The sequence below is a fragment of the Lontra canadensis genome, unplaced genomic scaffold (genome assembly GCF_010015895.1).
Source record: "Lontra canadensis isolate GAN:19392208 unplaced genomic scaffold, GSC_riverotter_1.0 scaffold35, whole genome shotgun sequence".
Classification (NCBI taxonomy): domain Eukaryota; kingdom Metazoa; phylum Chordata; class Mammalia; order Carnivora; family Mustelidae; genus Lontra; species Lontra canadensis.
In genome coordinates this window covers 14502868-14519092 of record NW_022631029.1, presented here as the reverse complement: position 1 = coordinate 14519092, position 16225 = coordinate 14502868, and the positions used below count along the sequence as shown (strand labels likewise).

At 46.4% G+C, this 16225-nt stretch overlaps 1 protein-coding gene across 4 annotated transcripts in view; it reads left to right on the top strand.

Annotated features, from left to right (window-relative positions):
* The window catches only part of ARHGEF3 (Rho guanine nucleotide exchange factor 3), a 318215-nt gene that overhangs the window by 39150 nt on the left and 262840 nt on the right, over window positions 1–16225 (top strand). For 3 of the 4 annotated variants that reach the window (XM_032868351.1, XM_032868353.1, XM_032868352.1), the window contains exon 2: window positions 3586–3678. In XM_032868351.1, the coding sequence (XP_032724242.1) occupies window positions 3586–3678 (93 nt within the window). Of the gene's footprint in view, window positions 1–3585; window positions 3679–15874; window positions 15910–16225 lie in introns of those variants that run through there. The other variant, XM_032868354.1, reaches the window with a different exon arrangement.

Here is a 16225-nt window from a genome sequence, read left to right as displayed (position 1 = left end):
GAAATGTTACTCATAGTACTACTGAGAACATTCTAGAAAATGTCTCCTGGTGCACATATGGTCCTAGGAGCAAGTGCAAGTATTCCTGCCGTTCTCAAGGGCGGTTAGACCCGCCTGTGCTCCCACCAACAGCAGGGGTGAAGTTGTAGTTGCTGTATATCCTCGCCATCACTCAGTGCTTCCTGAGAAGAGAGATTTTTCAGTGCAGAATTAACAGGGCTTGGTGTCCAAGGGACAGGGCTGTGCCTTACAAGAAGTTGGTGCTCAGCAAATGCTGGTCCGTGCTGATCCAGCCAGCCGAGGAGAGGAATGAGGAAGAGGTGGTGCCAAGAGTTTAGCTGGGGTGAAGTGGAATTCCTCTTCCATGGAAGTGACTGGGATGGAAACTCCTGAGTCACGTTAGATTAATACAGAACTTTTCAGCTTCAGAGTTAGAATGCCACTGATCTTTGCGACTCTGTGATTGAGCAAGGTGGAGTGGCGGATATCGTGCCTCAGCAGAAAGCTTGCGCTGTTCGGCTGGCTGCTCAGTGTTTGAAAACTGCCCTCATGCGAGCGCTGTGACTTTAGGTTGCTCGCACCCTTCGGAGCTCTGGTTTTGGCTTCTGTAAAATGGGCATGGTCCTGCCTTCCCTATGGGGCCATGGGTGGATGAGAAGCCTCTGGGTGCGAGCCCAGAGTTTACTGCCTGCACACAGGTAGCTGTGGTTATTTGGGACAACGGCATTAGGATAATAAATTCCTTTTATGGAAGTTGGCAACCCTGGCTTCAGAGTGTTCAGGGACTGACTGTCTTGGGGTGGGTCTGACAATATCAGGCCTATTGGTTGGCATCCAGGGTCGGTGGGGTCAGGCTCATGGTCCACCCTCCTAGGGCTTTATAGAGACACTGTCCCCCACAGCCCCCCCATTCCTGAAACTGCTTTTGAAGCTATTCATTCATCATTTGTTTGTTCATTCCCTCAGCCGTCACTGAGCTTTACTGTGCACATTATAATGTAGTGATTAGGGGCACGGATTCCCAGATCAAATGCTTGGTTCAGATCTCAACTTTTCTGTTTTGTTGTCTGTATGGCATATGGCCAAATCTTCTTTGTGCCCAGTTTCCTGATTTGTAAAGTGAGGCGGTATCTGCATCCTGGGCTGATGTGAGAAATGGATGAAAAAATCCACGACAGTGCCTGGCCTTGGGCACCCCTCCGGGCTGGGGTACAAGAGTTGGGTGCCCTCAATCCTTGCCCCTTGCCACAGGCAGAAAGGTGGTGGTTTATTGGTGGTTGTCTATGGAATACTTTCTCTAGCACGGGGAGGGAAAACCTGAAACCCTGACCCGGAACCAGCTGGGGCTCCTTTGAGGGCAGGGTCTGATCCCTCACAGCTGCTCGAGAAATGGGGCTTCGAGGAGAGTTGGCATAGTTTGGGGCCATAGGTGTCAAACCCCCTTGCAGCGGTTACTGTGCTGTGCAAGGGCTTGAACACTGAGCAGATGTGGCCTCCAGGCTGAGCTGAAATGGGCTGCAGAAGTGACTCTGGTGTGGGCTGCTTGCTTTCTCCCCTCTCCCTTCATAATGGGGATGGTGGGGAGGTGGTGGTCCTCAGAGACTCCGAGCCCACATCTCACTACCCTTCCGTCTTTCCTCATTCCAGGTCCACATCTTCCCTCTTGCCTTCTTCTGGGCCCCTCTGTAATGCACATGCCTTAGCTGATGAAGTTAGCTCTGATGGAAGCCAGAGCAGTGGTCCCAGACAGGGATCCAGATGCTAAAAATATCTCATTGGTGTGCTTTTTGCAAGTTAAATAAAAGAGCAGCATTGGAGACTATGGCTGGGGATTCTCCCCTATACCGACTCTTTCCAATGCCTTGGGGTGCTTGAGTCCAAGATATCCAGTCCTGCTCACCTGGATTTGAGAGTTTATCCTCATGGAGACTTTTTTTTCAAAAGGGTATTTTATTTTTTAAAGTGATCTCTGAACCCAAATGAGGCTTGAACTTACAACGCTGACATCAAGAGTTGTATGGTCTACCGACTGAGCCAGCCAGGTGCCCCACAATAGTGCTTTGATCCGGAAAAAGGCCAGACTCATGGTGGGGCCGCTGGAGGAGGATGGGTGGGAGATTGGGGCAAGCAGATCTGAGGTTCAGCAGCCTGATGTAGCAGCCTGGGAGATCCTGGAGGATCACAGGTGTCTGAATTACCTACTCTGAAACCCCTTTTGCCTAGGAGGCACCAGGTTGAAGGTCAGTACTCCCTCTCTCAATATGGTCTGCACAGCCAGTCTTCCAGTGTTGAAACTGATGGCTGTTTCTTTGGTTGACACCAGATGAAGCAGCTGGTTTGGGTTTGAGACCATGCCGTCGAAAGAGAACCTGCTCTCCTGCTAACCCCAACCCAGGTGGGGAGGAATGCAGTACGTGAGGCTGAGGAGGGAAGCTCAGCCTCCCATCTCAGACTCATCTGGGGCAGATGGTCACGGGGCAGAAGAGCGAGCTGGCAGAGCCCTCCGCCCATTGAAACGTTCTCTCTCTAGTTCTCTATTTTATCCCTGTGTCTCTCCTAGCTTCTGTTGCTTCCAAGCACATAGACTCAAATCCTTACCTGTGGATGTCGTGTTCATTGGGATATTTTACCACTCCACGTAGTCATTTTGTGAAGCAAAGCTCACAGCTCATGCCTGTGGGTCCCAGTGTCCCTATTTCTGCCAGGTGTCCTGCTCTTGATGGTCTCCCCACTGGGAGGTATTACGTACTCATTAACATCTTCATCCATCTAACACTGACTAAGTACTACGTAACTTACATGTGGTTTTACCCAAGTTGTGATTGAAAATAGTTTGGCCTTACTTGTCTCCATAGACATAAGACATCACCCTTAAAAGGGCCCCGAAGGGAATATTTAAGGATAGTGCCAACTGTGATGAGAGTTAACTAGCCTTAAAAATAGGATCAGAGGGGCGCCTGGGTGGTTCAGTGGGTTAAAGCCTCTGCCTTCGGCTCAGATCATGATCCTAGGGTCCTGGGATCGAGCCCCACATTGGACTCTCTGCTCGATGGGGAGCCTGCTTCCCTTCCTCTCTCTGCCTGCTTCTCTGCCTACTTGTGATCTATCTGTTAAATAAATAAATAAAATCTTAAAAAAAATAAGATCAGATAAAACAGTGACTTAAAGAATAAAGCAATTTCTCTCTAAGGTAGTAGTTCCAAGGTGGCAATCACGGGCCCAGGTGCCTTCTGTCTTGTTGCTCTATTGTTTATAAATGCATGGTCATCATCTGCACAGTCCAAGCTGAGTTCTAGCCAGATGGAGCCAGTGAGAAGGGTGGGTAAATTGTGTGCCAAGTCTTTAATACGTAGATGGGGAAGTGGCACCTTTCCTCTCTCATTACACTGGGAACTTACCTGCAAGGACACCAGGGAGATGTAGTCCCCGATAAAACTCAAATAACTGTGGCAGAAAGGGAGAATGGATTTCAGTGGACACTGGACCGCCCTTGGTATATTCACCTTGTATGTATTTAATGAAACTTTTTGTGTGTTTATAACATAAATATGTCCAGGTTATACATATTGGTTGTTTTGCTTTCAGAAAGAAGACCTGGCCCAGCCATGCTGTGTCTATGGACATTTCCACAGTAATGAATCAGTGTGTCTTTAGAGGAATGGAAGGAAACAAGGAAAGGTAAAAATATCTTTAAAAATTAAAAATTTTGAAATTCTCACATGCATCAGTTAAATACAACGTAGGACTTCATTTACGTCTGTGTATGTCAGTGGAAGCCATCGAGAATTGGAAATAGTAGGACTTCTTTTGTCCCCTTGCCCTATCTCCAATTTTTGACACCAGAGGAGGATACCTTTGTTAAGTATGAGAGATTTTTTTCTACGACTTAGAAGGAAGAGTTGGTATAAAAAGAACTAATGTGGTATAGAATTAAATATTTGATTCTAAAAGCTGTGGGCACTCATTCCTAGAAACTGTGGACAGTTTCTCAGTTGATTATGTCTACATGTGTGGGTGGCTAGTCCCTGAAAGAAGGCAAAGACAGTCCCTTAGCTTTGGTGGCCTCTACCTCTTTCTCTTTCTTCCACCTCCTCTTTTTCTTCTTAAAAACAAATGTATTCATTTAATTTAATTTTAATGCCCAAGAGATGCATAGATATATTTTTCCTAGGTAAAAATAGGTGACACACCCTTCCCCAATTTCATTCCCAGCCTCCCCACTCCACACCTGCCTTTCCCAGAAGTAACTACTGTGACCTACTTTTGTATATTTCCTTCCAGAACTTTTTCTAGGTGCTTTCATACTGAGAAAAAAAGCCATTCTTTCTTTCCTTTTCTCCCCACCACCCTTCTGTTCTTTCGATACAGGCAGTCATACTATGCTTATTGGCCTATTTTGTAACCTTTTAAAAAAAATTAAATAATCTGTCTTAAAATGTTTTCAAGATAGTACATGAGAGTCTTCCTTTTATCTGCTACGAAATGAATAGCATATGTGTGGCATAAGAATCCCACTGTTTATTGAGCCGTGTTCTTGTGGGTGGTGGGTAGGTGGGTCCCATTGTTTGCGCTTACACTGTCGGGTATGTGCCTCCTGCACACGTGGGCAGATAGTTCTCTTAGGAAGTTACTGAGGAATGGAGTTGTTGCACCATCCTGTATATACATTTAAGATCTTACTACATATTGCCAAGTCATTCTCTAAAGACAGCTTGTCAACAGGGTACCAGATCTCCTGTTTGCCTGCCCTCCTCCTGGACCCCAGCTCTTCATGCTCTTTCATTTTTGCCAGTCCATTGGGTGAACAATGGTATCTCTCTGTGGTTGTCATGTCCTCCTCCTTCTCTTGACTCTGGGGAAGTTCATCTCCTCAGGTCCCTGTTACCTGGTTTCATTTCCCAATGGCAGAGGGTGAACCTCTGTCTTCAGAGGAACCTAGTGACCTAGCCCAAGGCCCAGGACATCTGGGCGGTCCTGGTCCAATCTGGGAGTGGGTGCTGCTTTGTTTTCTCTTCTGAAAGTATCTAAGCATGCTTCTCCAGGAGAGTATGTCACAGGATTACCTGCTTCTCTCTAGACTCCTGGTTTTGAAGAGCCTTTGGCTGGATTTTCCTACTTCAGGTGGTTCTATCCACCGACTATCGCCACCATCATCACCATTGGCAATCCTCCGAGAAGATGCTGTGTGTCAGGCTCTGTGTGGATAACTGGGCTGATGTATCTCATTTAATTCTCACATGGCCCTAAAGGGTAGGGAGTTGTGTTCTTACCCTCATTATGGCCATTAGGCAACATTAGGACAGAACAGCTCCTACCATTGCTCTCCCTTGCAGTGACAAACATAGCCACGTTGAGTTCTCCTCGAGGACAGAGCTTTGGGGCCATCACGCTGGTGTTTGCTGTTGCCTTAGCCACACTTGGTTGTTATTCTGCGTCCATGGCCTTCCCCGGGGGAGAGGTGGGAGCTGAGAGTTCGGGTTTGGGTTTGTCCACAGCAGTCATGTGAACATAGGCTCCTGCGTGTCATCAGCTTCTCTGTTCTGGGGTCTGGTTGGGGTGGCAGCCTCCCCCAAGTTTATCCAAAATGCTTCTCTGGAAAGGGGTTTTCTAGTGTTAGAAAACGAAATTCAACCAAGTAAACTTGAAGATTGAACTGGCTTTTATTAAATGATTCATGACCTGGGCAAGTAGAAAGGAGCTGTGAGGAGGTGTACAGAATAGGAAGGATTTTATAGGAAGGAGGTTGGGCAAGGAAGTTATTAGCAAAAGTAAAGATTGTTTCAGGTCAAGACACCTTTTTTGGGTCGGGGAGGGAATGGCAGGGTTTTAATCTTGCACATGATCTCTCTAGTGCTGATGAGAAAATTTCAGGTTGACTTCTAATAAGGTCACCTTCCTGGGATAGGTTGAAACCATAATGAAGTCTTGGTTAGCTGTTGTGGGAGAGTAAATGAGTCCAATTTGGGCTCTTTTTCCCCTTTCTTTCCTTCCTTCCTTCCTTCCTCCTCCTCCTCCTCCTCCTCCTTCTTCTTCTTCTTCTTTTTTTTTTAAAGATTTTATTTATTGATTTGACAGAGAGAGAGATTACAAGTAGGCAGAGGCAGGCGGTGGGGGGGATGGTGGGCAGGCGGAGCAGCCTCCCTGCTGGGCAGAGAGCACGATGCGGGACTCCAATCCAGGACCTGAGATCATGACCTAAGCCGAAGGCAGAGGCTTAACCCACTGAGCCACCCAGGTGCCCCTCCTTCCTTCTTTTTTTTAGGTTTATTTATTTATTTAAGTAATGTCTACCCTCAGCATGGGCCTTGAAACTAACAAGCCCAAGTTCAAGAGTCACATGACTGAGTAAGGCTTGTTTTTTTCCCCTTTTCTTTCCTTCCTTCCTTCCTTCCTTCCTTCCTTCCTTCCTTCCTTCCTTTCTTTCTTTCTTTCTTTCTTTCTTTCTTTCTTTCTTTCTTTTTAAACACCAGGTTGGGCATATTTGTCATTGGAGTAAATCTGCTTTATGCAACCACTGAGCTGTGGAAGGTAGTGTGTCTGTTGCACCCACAGGCCCAATCAGTCACCCTACTCTAAAATTGCAAGTTTAGATCTCATTCTAAAAGCAGGCAGCGTACAGTTCCAGAGGCCTTCCTAAAGCCCCTTCCCATGATGTTTCAGAGACACCCACGTGTAGACCCAGATGATCTTAGGCTCATTATTATAATATCTTGTTTCTTCATCAGTAGTTTTAAGCAGTCTGGCCTAGGGTGATGATGTGTTTGTCCGAGTTCACGCAGAGACAAGCCTCGGGCTCAGGTCCCGGGTCTGACTCTGGCTCTTTGTACATCACAGTTACCTCTAGTGTTGTTATTAGAACACTGAGCAGTCCTTGTTCCAGAAACTGAGCTCGTAAGCCAATAATGCCTTGAAGGAAACTTACCCATTGATCCATCAATTGATTATTCATCCAGTGGCCATTTACTGAATGCTGCCTGTGCGGTAGACACAGAAAGATGGGTAAGGTGAGTTCTTAGAGGATCCGGAGTCGGGTGTGGGGGCAGGAGGCACACGCTATGAGCTGCAGTTAAGTGGAAAACTATTCTTGGTTGGTCAGTGGTGATAATAATAGGCTCTGCTGCATGGGTTGTTGGGGCATGTCCTGAGTTAATCACAATAAAGTACGTGGCATATTGTAGACACCCAATAAAGGTGGCTGTTTTCATGGTTGTCTGTTTATTTTTATTCTTACATAGGGTGAGGAACCTCGGAAGATTTTTTATCAGGAGGTTGATAGGGCCAGACTTGTGTTTTATTTTTATTTTTAAAAAGATTTTTTTATTTATTTGAGAGAGAGCGAGTGAGCATGAGTGGGGGTAGGAGCAGAGGCAGAGGGAGAAGCAGACTCTTCGTGGAGCAGAGACTCTCCGTGGAGACTCTCAGGGAGCCCGACATGGGCTCCATCCCAGGACCCTGAGACTATGATCTGAGCCAAAGGCAGACGCCCAACTGACTGAGCCACCCAGGCGCCCCTGACTTGTGTTTTAGAAATGGTAATCAGGGTGGCTCAGTGGGTTAAGCCTCTGCCTTCAGCTCAGGTCATGATCTCGGAGTCCTGGGATCAAGCCCCACATCTGGCTTTCTGCTCAGCAGGGAGCCTGCTCCCCGCCCCCTGTTTCTCTGTGTGCTGCTCTGCCTACTTGTGATCTCTCTGTGTCAAATAAATAAAATATTTAAAAAAATAGAAATGACAATCAGTTGACACAAGTTCTCATTGTATGTGTTTATATTTTAGTGTCTGCCTCACTGAAAGGACTGTGAATTCCACGGGGCCAGATCATACTGCTTTGCTCACTATCATTTAACCCAGGGTGTGGCACACAGTAGGTGCTCACTAGTCTTTCTGGACTGAGTGTAGGAGGCAGAGTATTGACAATGGGACCCTCAGGTATGGTGATATGACAAAGCTGGCCAGCAAGAAGGACCCTCACAGCTCTCCGAGGGCTAACTGCACTTTCCCGAGGAGAGTGGCTCCCTGGAGACCCCGGTTTGGCTCCGGTGGTTTGTGGGCGTTTTGTCTTTAAACCTCGTGATTTTATTGAGGAGACCTCTCCCTACAGCCTTTATTGCCTGAGCAGTGGTGACTCACCACTTCCAGCTCTAGGAGCTGACTCACGAGAACGCAGGATTTCTAGGAGCTGAAGCCCCTGGGGAATTCAGTTTTCTGGGGCCACCAGTGACTATGGATGGATAATGCTTCCCTGGGCCTCAGTTTCTCAGCTGTGCCACAGTGGAATTAGGCATGTGAAATTTCTAATGTTCGAAGAGGAAAATTTTGAAGGGAGATTCCTTGCTCTACTTGTAAATCCCTCCTGTCAAGGGACTGGTGACATGTGTGCATGGTTAGGACTGAGCCCATGCCAGAGAGATGGAAAGGTTTAAGTTTGTGTGTTCGTTGATTCATTGATTGATTCATTCATTCATCCATTCATTCATTCAGTGGGTGGGTCAGTCAGTCAGTATCCCTTCACTGCTCAGCAGCCATAAGCATTTTGGGAAAATGCTCAAATAAGGAATTATAAAGACGTTTCACTCTCAGCCTGCACAAATGCAAGTCTCTTTATGAAAATAAAGATCTTCTCAGGCTCGCTCACGTATTTCAGTATGTCTTGAGCACCTCCTCTGTGCCAGCTCTGCTTGACTTCCCTCTCCTGGAAGGCTGGCCTTGCCTGGTGCAGAACACCCACATCTGGCTCAGGGCCCAGCACACAGTAGGCTCTCAACCTGGGAGCAGCTTCGGTGGACCGAACGGGCCAGAAAACAGTCATTTGTAGACGGCGACATGAAGGGCTGTATCCCAAAGATAGGTTTGCCCTCTGTTTCGTGTTCAGGGGTATCTGATTTGCAGCCTGCTTGAGAGCCCTCACCTGTAGACAAGTTCGGTTTGCTGCGTGCTGTTAGTCGTTCTCATGATCTCCTTATCAGCTTCCATCTTGTCCTCAGGCTGGAGCTGTTTCGGTCACTGATTTTTATGATCTCCTTGTTCACTGCCCACAGGGCTGTGTGGGGCCCCGTTCCACTTCCTCCACGCTCCCAAAATTCAGCGGCTGACCTTGAGAAGCTGGAAACCCAGCAAAGGGGAGAGTGCAACCTCTCCTGACCTGAGGCTCTAGCCTTAATCTTGGACTCACCAGCCCTGTGACCCTGGGTAAGGTCACTCTCCATACCGTCTTCTTAGAGATCACTGCAGTATTTCCTACAATCTGCTCATTAGAATATGGTTTCTTCCAAACACCAGTAGGCTTTGCAGGGGAAAATGGGGCCTGTCGCCAAACTTGTTTGGGTTTTGCTGACTTAAGCTCACTTATATGTGGCTTTTCTCAGACCAAAATAGCCTGTAAAAGGTCAGTGTGCATGGAGGGGCCTCTCAGGAGAGGGTAGAGTGTGCAGCTCCCCACATTTGCTGTTGCATAGACTGCACTGGGGAATGCTGGGCCATCTAGGCTTCCTCCTAGAGCTTTAGTGATGCGCCTAGGATAGAAAGGCAAAATAACCAAAACACACGATTGTTGGATTTGAATTGTTTAGCAGTTTTTGGTTTGTTTTTTGTTTGTTTTGTTTTCTTTTTTTAAACATTTTATTTTATTTTTTTCAATGTTCCATAATTATTTTGTTTTCATTAGGAACTTTTAAATAGTATAGTAGGCAAGAGGTGGAACGAGTCTTCCAACCCATTTTAGAAGCCTGCTGGTGAATCCATTGAGAAAAAGTGGTATCTTCATGAAGGTTCTTATTCAGGCAGAAACTCTCCTGTGCAAACACTGCCCTCTTCCTGGCTGTGTGACCTTGGGTGTGTTTCTTTACTTCTTGTTCAGATTCCTCAATGGCTTCAAAGAAGGGTGTTGGTTGATGGGTGAGCTTCCTTTCAAACCTACCATTTCCCATATATTGTTTAAAACAACTATAAGCCCATCATGGAGGCACATGGGGTCTTTGTGTCTTTTCATTGATTCCTCAGGGCAGTGCCTGGGATCAAGTTGTCAATAAACTTGGGTTGAATAAATGTGAAAACAGAACAGGCTCCTTATTGCATTCATTGGCATAACCCCATAGACAGCTTACTAGGTTATGGTTAAAGTAATTTAATCAGTACACATGATCTTTTTTGAGACACATGAAGACTCTTAAGGGAGGTGATGTTATTGGACAGGTGAGGAACTGAGATTCTGAGAAACAAAGGGTTACACCGTCGTCCTTTTGCGAAGGAATAAAAGAGCCAAGACACAGACTCAGGCTTCTGAACTTCAAGTGCTGCTTTGTTACGGTTTTTTTTTCCCCAAAGGCCATATCTGTCCTTGTACTGACCAAAGGCATTGAGTTGGACAGGTCTTGGGAGAACAGCCATGAAGACACTGAAAAAGCCCTTCAGTTCTCTGGTGGGCCTGGCTAATCCGCTACAGGGCAAGTTATAACAGTACCTTGTAACATTATAAGTTATAACATTATAACTTTTCCCAAGTTATAACAGTACCTGCTGATTCCTTCCTCAAGGGATTTTTATATACGTTGTCTCTAGACATCACAGAGACTGAGCAGAAGACCCACTGTTTGTGTCTCTTTTGCAGATGAGGAAACAGAGTTTTAAGCACCTGCCCTAATGTCACAGGTAATTATAGGGCTTAGACTTAAACCTGTCTTTGACTGGCTAAGGGGAGAAAGCCTTTTCACCACCCCATCTGCTTCTCATATGATTGGGACCCTCGCTTATCTTCTCTCTGCAGACAGGAGCTCAGAGCCCCCCTACAGAATGGTGTGGGGTTGGGGGTGCTGCTGCATCTGCCCTAGGAATGGGACTGAGATTTTAGCCAGGATAGTCCACTGAAGCACGGAGGGTGGGCATTCTGCTCATGGGAGCCCATCAGCGTGTCCTAATTCCTGGTGGCCTCCTTCTTATAGGGCAGCTCCAGTGACAAGAAGAACTGTCAGGAGGGTGTTAGGGGAGGCGGTGATGATCCTGGCTCAGTGTCGACATTTTCCAAGTCCCAGTTTGCCATCCGTGAAAGGCAGATAACAGTGGCAGTTAGGTCCCCAAGTCGACAGGAAGGTTCAGTAAGCAATGCCCAGTTCAGTTACTCAGCACCTGGCACCTGGCCTGAGTCCACTCTCAGTCCCTAAATCGTTCTCCCACCAACCACAGACCCAAGGAAGAGCCGTCAGAACACATGCCCTCTACTTTCCGGCGAGCGTCCCTAATGTATGCTGATTTCTTAAAAAAAAAAAACCAGCCAACAATTACCCGAGTACTGTTCACGTGCTCCACGTACCGTCAGGCTGTACAGTTTTTACCCAGGGGTACAGTTGGATGTGGGCCATGCTCACAGTGTAGAAGGAGACATGAGTATAAGACGTAGCTAAAAAATAGGAGACATAGGACAAGAAGGGCTTATGGAAAGGTCTGGTGGGGTCTGGCATACAGTGTCCACTAGGAAATGTTTAAAACCACTCAGACTGGAGGGCATTCGAATGGGCACAACATTGTGAGGTGGTACTAGGAAACCCAATTCATGGAACTCTTATGGACCCCAGTCTGTGGAAGGACGGGTCTTGGGTGAAAGGCAGCCTCGGTCCTGATGCTGATCCCTTGCTAGTGGGGAGCAGGTGTGGCAATCTCCCTCCTGGGGAATCAGATAGACATTCCTTCCAGGCAAGAGCCTGGCACTTTCCCTGGAGGTAAATCAACCTTTTCAACTCCAAAGGTAGAGAATCAGGTTTGGAGAGCTGGAGAGGCTGGGGGTGGGGGTGTGGCACCCCAATGGTTTAAGGGCTCACCCAGCCCACAGAATAATCAAGATGCAGTTACAAAGCCCTGGTTTTGTCTGGGGTGTTCTGCTGGGGTATAGATGGAGAGAGTCTTGAGGTGTTTGCTCTCTAGGTGGGAGGAGAGCATGGAAACTCAGGTGAAGACTTTCCTCAGGACTGCGGCTGGCCCAAGAGTTGAATGTGGCTTTGGTCCCACCCGCAGTGGGACCGTGCAGTCTGACCAGAAGACAGCATCCTCCTCAAGGATGGGAACTGATGGAGGCTCGCTGTGTGTCAGGCACTGTGCTGAGCTGGGGGATCTATAGGGTTCAGCATAGGTGGGAGCCAGATGACCTCTAACACGGTCCCAGCCCTGCAGGGTTTTGTAATTCGGTTTAGGTTTTGTAAGGGCAGGGAACTAAACAGGGATTGGAAAAAACAGTGCAAGAAGGAATGTGTTTTAGAAAAATCACTCATGTTTTCTTATTTTTGTTTTGTTTGTATCTAGGAAGGCTATTGATGAATAATTTCTTTTATTAATGTTGACGGATATTGTACAATTGTCCTACTGGTTCTAATAGTTTTTTAGAGCTTATTTTATTTTTTTTTGTGGGGAGAATTTTTTCTGGGCACATAACATAATCACATCATCTGCAAGTTAATGGAATTTTGCTTTTTTTCCCTTCCCAACTGGTAATACTTTGTTTGTTTATTGGTCTAAAAGATTGGCAAATGCTTCCTGAGTAATGTTAAGTCATTGTGTCATTTTTACCTTCCACTGACACCAGTAGGAATCCCTGCTCTCAGTTTAAGCTATATATCTCTTAAGGAAGTTGCTCTCTATTCCTATTTTGTTAAGAGATTTTAAAAAAAAGGAATAAATGTTGAAATTTAACAAGATTGGCATCTAAGGAGACATGTGTTTTTCTTCTTGATCCTGTTAATGACATAAATTATATGGATAGATTTCCCTAATATTGACCCATCCTTGCTTTCCTGGAGTGAGCCGCATTTGGTTGAGCTCTGTATTTCTTTTAAGGAAAAACCATTTCAAGCTACTTACTGTCATTTGAATTACTGCTCCTTGAAGATGCAGTTGATTTATCCTGAGGTTTAGAATAATGTCAACAGGATAGTTTAACTTCAGTTTGAGAAGTCAGAACTGGAGTGATGAACAAACCATTAATTTGTTAGGCCAGCATATTGCTACTGAATGCTGATATGTGTGAAGCACTCTGGTTGGATGGCCTCCAGTGCTCCTTGTAGCTCGGAGTTCTTACAATTCTATGCAATGGTTCCATTAGTCAGGATTTGTTGTTGTTGTTCCAAGTGACAGAAACACAGTTTAGCCTGGATTCAACGTGGATTAAGGGCATATATGGTTCATATAAATGGACAGCCCAAGAGTGGGTAGCTTCAGGCACAGCTGGATCCAGGGACTCAGCATTATTAGGTTTTGCTCTCACTCTTTCCTTCTCTTGGCTCCACTTTCTTCTGTATTGGCCTCATTCCCAGGAAGACTTCCTTTACATGATACCTCCCAGAAGCTCCAGCTCTGGAGCTTCTAACACTCTGACATTCTTCCACAGCTGTAGGCTGAGAGTTTATCATTCCCACTTGTTCCAACAAGACTTCCCAAGTAGATTCATATTTGTTCTGCTTGGGACACATGCTGTCTTCTGGACCTTGAGGGTCAGGGATAAGATCAGCCTTATCTGAGTCCTTGGACTGAAAGGGGAATGGGTAGGAAGGCCAAGTACTGTTACCCACAGACGGGCAATCAGAAGCACAGTGGCAGAAATACCCGATGTCCATGTCACTGGGACCAGTGATCCCCCTTCTTTTGTGGTCTTTGCTGTCCTTTTTCATAGGTCGGAGGGGAGACTGCAAGGGGCTGTGATCTAATCCTAGGGCCCAGCAGGTCAGTGTCAGAGCCAGATTCTAAGTCTCTGTCTGAAATTCTAGGCCTTACTTGTTCCACTGAGTTACACATAGAAACAGGAGTAGAGAGTTAAGGTGTCAGCTAGGCACTTTGAGATTTGGTTGTTAAATGAAGGGTGACCCTGGGTCACCCTTACTGCTGACGCACTCACCCAATGTAATCATTCATCTTGGTGATTCTCTATTGTCCCCTTTCCAAAATAAACTTAGAAGGTAGACACTTTTAAAGGGGTGTCTTTGACGGGATGTTGAATATTTTATGTGGAGCTTGTGTAGTAACCAAGTTTTAGTTTGGCAAAATCTTGCCTTGTCCGATTTGTCATGTCTTCACATACTTTTTTGTGTTTTAAGCTTTATTTTATATATGGTGTGTGTCAAATTCAGGGCAAATTCAGTGATTTTCTACATATGTTTCTAGTCTTCAGATCAAGGTGCAGTACTTGTTCAAACACTCTTTACTAGCTTCTTCCCAGCCTCCCTGCTTTACCCCAGGAGAGCCTGGCCTCAGGCTGTCCCTAAGAACTCTCTACTGGGTGTACCTACCTGAGTCCAGGGACAGATAGGAACCTGTTCCTAAAGACGTGTGTGAGGAGAGAGGAGGGAAGTTACCATCTACAGAGGATAAATGCTGAGCCATCTGTGCTCTAGGGGGCTGTAAATGCACTGTCTAGTCGTAGTATTGGAAGGCCCCCTTGCTCCCTTTCTCCTCCTTCACAGATGAGGAAACTGAGGCCGCAAGAGAGGTAGGGTCTGCCGAAGGTAATGGGCTGATGCAGGTTCAAGGCCAGGCAGATGATCTGTGGCTATAGGCCAGCCACCCAATTTGGTCTGACTCTCATTTCATGATAGCCTTGATTCCCCCCTCCCCCCACCGGAAAATCTTGAAACTCTGTGAAAGGTGCCGTATATAATAGAAAGAATGTAAGTGCTGGTAATTGACATTCTTGGGTTTAAATCCCCTTTTATGATCTTGGGCAAGGCTGTTACTCTTCTTGAACCTCAGTGTCTTTATCTGTAGATGGGATCATATTAATACCAACCTCATTAGGTGATCTCGACAGGTGTCGTGTGCTCAGCACATTGTCTGGCACATGTGATTTTTATATTTGAAAAGCCAGTTTATAGCATCTCTTGGTGGGAGGTAAGGTGAGAAGTGATGTAAAGGTAGGCTGACAAGATCATAACCTCCCCCCAAGTATGAACACTCTAACATGCCTTTAATTTTGCAGTTCTAAATTGGTTTAGTAATAATGATAACGCGGTACTCAAGAACCAGACTCTGGAGACGGACTGCCTTGATTCAAATCCTGACTGTTGCATGGTGTAACCTTGGGTAAATGACTTAACCTCTCCGGGCTATAGTTTCCTTGAATGTAAAGTGAGGCTAATAATAGGGCCTACCTTATAGGGTAGCTCTGAGGACTGAATGAGATCATGGGTAAAGCATACTGCCTTAGCCCAGTACCTTCGTCGATGTGCAATAAATGTGACTTAGTATTACTGCCAACAGTTTGATCTATACTTCTCTTTGGCCTGTAAACACCTTACTGGAAGTTGGCCTGCACTCTCTTTGTGCTAGAATGTCACCGAAAGCTCTCTCCTCACGTTTGTGTCAGTGACCGAAGAGAAGAGTGACTGCCTGGGCAGCAGGAGCCTCTAGAAGTTACAGGAAGAGGTCAGCGCTTGGAGAAGAGTGAATGGACCACTCTCCTGGGTTGCGCGTTTTTGTCGGGGACAATGTGTAGCTTTCATAGGGGACTCATCCTTGGGCAGCAGTGACCATTCCTGGGAAAATGCAGAATGGAGTTCAGCCCCACATGTGTCGGGAGGGTGTCTGGGTCTGGAGCTGATGGTGATGGGGAGGGCTCCTTTCTCTGAGGACCAGCAAGTCAACTCAGCTAGCCATGGGTCAGGCTGAGCAACTGAAAGGATGGGAGAAAATAAAAGGTGCTGGCTTGGCGGGCTCAGCTCTTTTTTTTAATTTTGAAAAACGCTCCTTTCAGCTCTGAATTGGCCCCTTGAGCTGCAAGGAGCAGTGCCAGTTAACCCACATTTAATTGGAAACTGGGTTAGGGGACATTCTCTCCCCCCGCCACCAGAGCATGTCCTGCGTGTTGGCCCCCTTCCAGTGGCTGGTACAGTAACAGCCATTGACACGGCCCTGGCTGTCTGGATGCTGGAATCAGCTGGGTGAGTATACATCCCTCTCCTTCCACATCCGCCGACTCTCTCCTAATTGCATTTGCCAGCTCTGCAGAGAATGCAGACTTTCCCTTTGATTTTCTGAGAGATCAGTGTCCTTTGTTTATCTTTGTCTATCTCTCCTGTTTGGGAAACACCTCAACACATCTTCACTGTTAGATTTTAATTTTCCTGTTCAGTGGAATCTTTCCCTCTCCTGGGTGAAATGGTGAAATTATGCAGGTTTCCTTTTGTCTGGTGACTCCCCCCCGAGTCTGGGGTGTGTGTGTGTGTGTGTGTGTGTGTGTGTGTGTGTGTGTGTGTG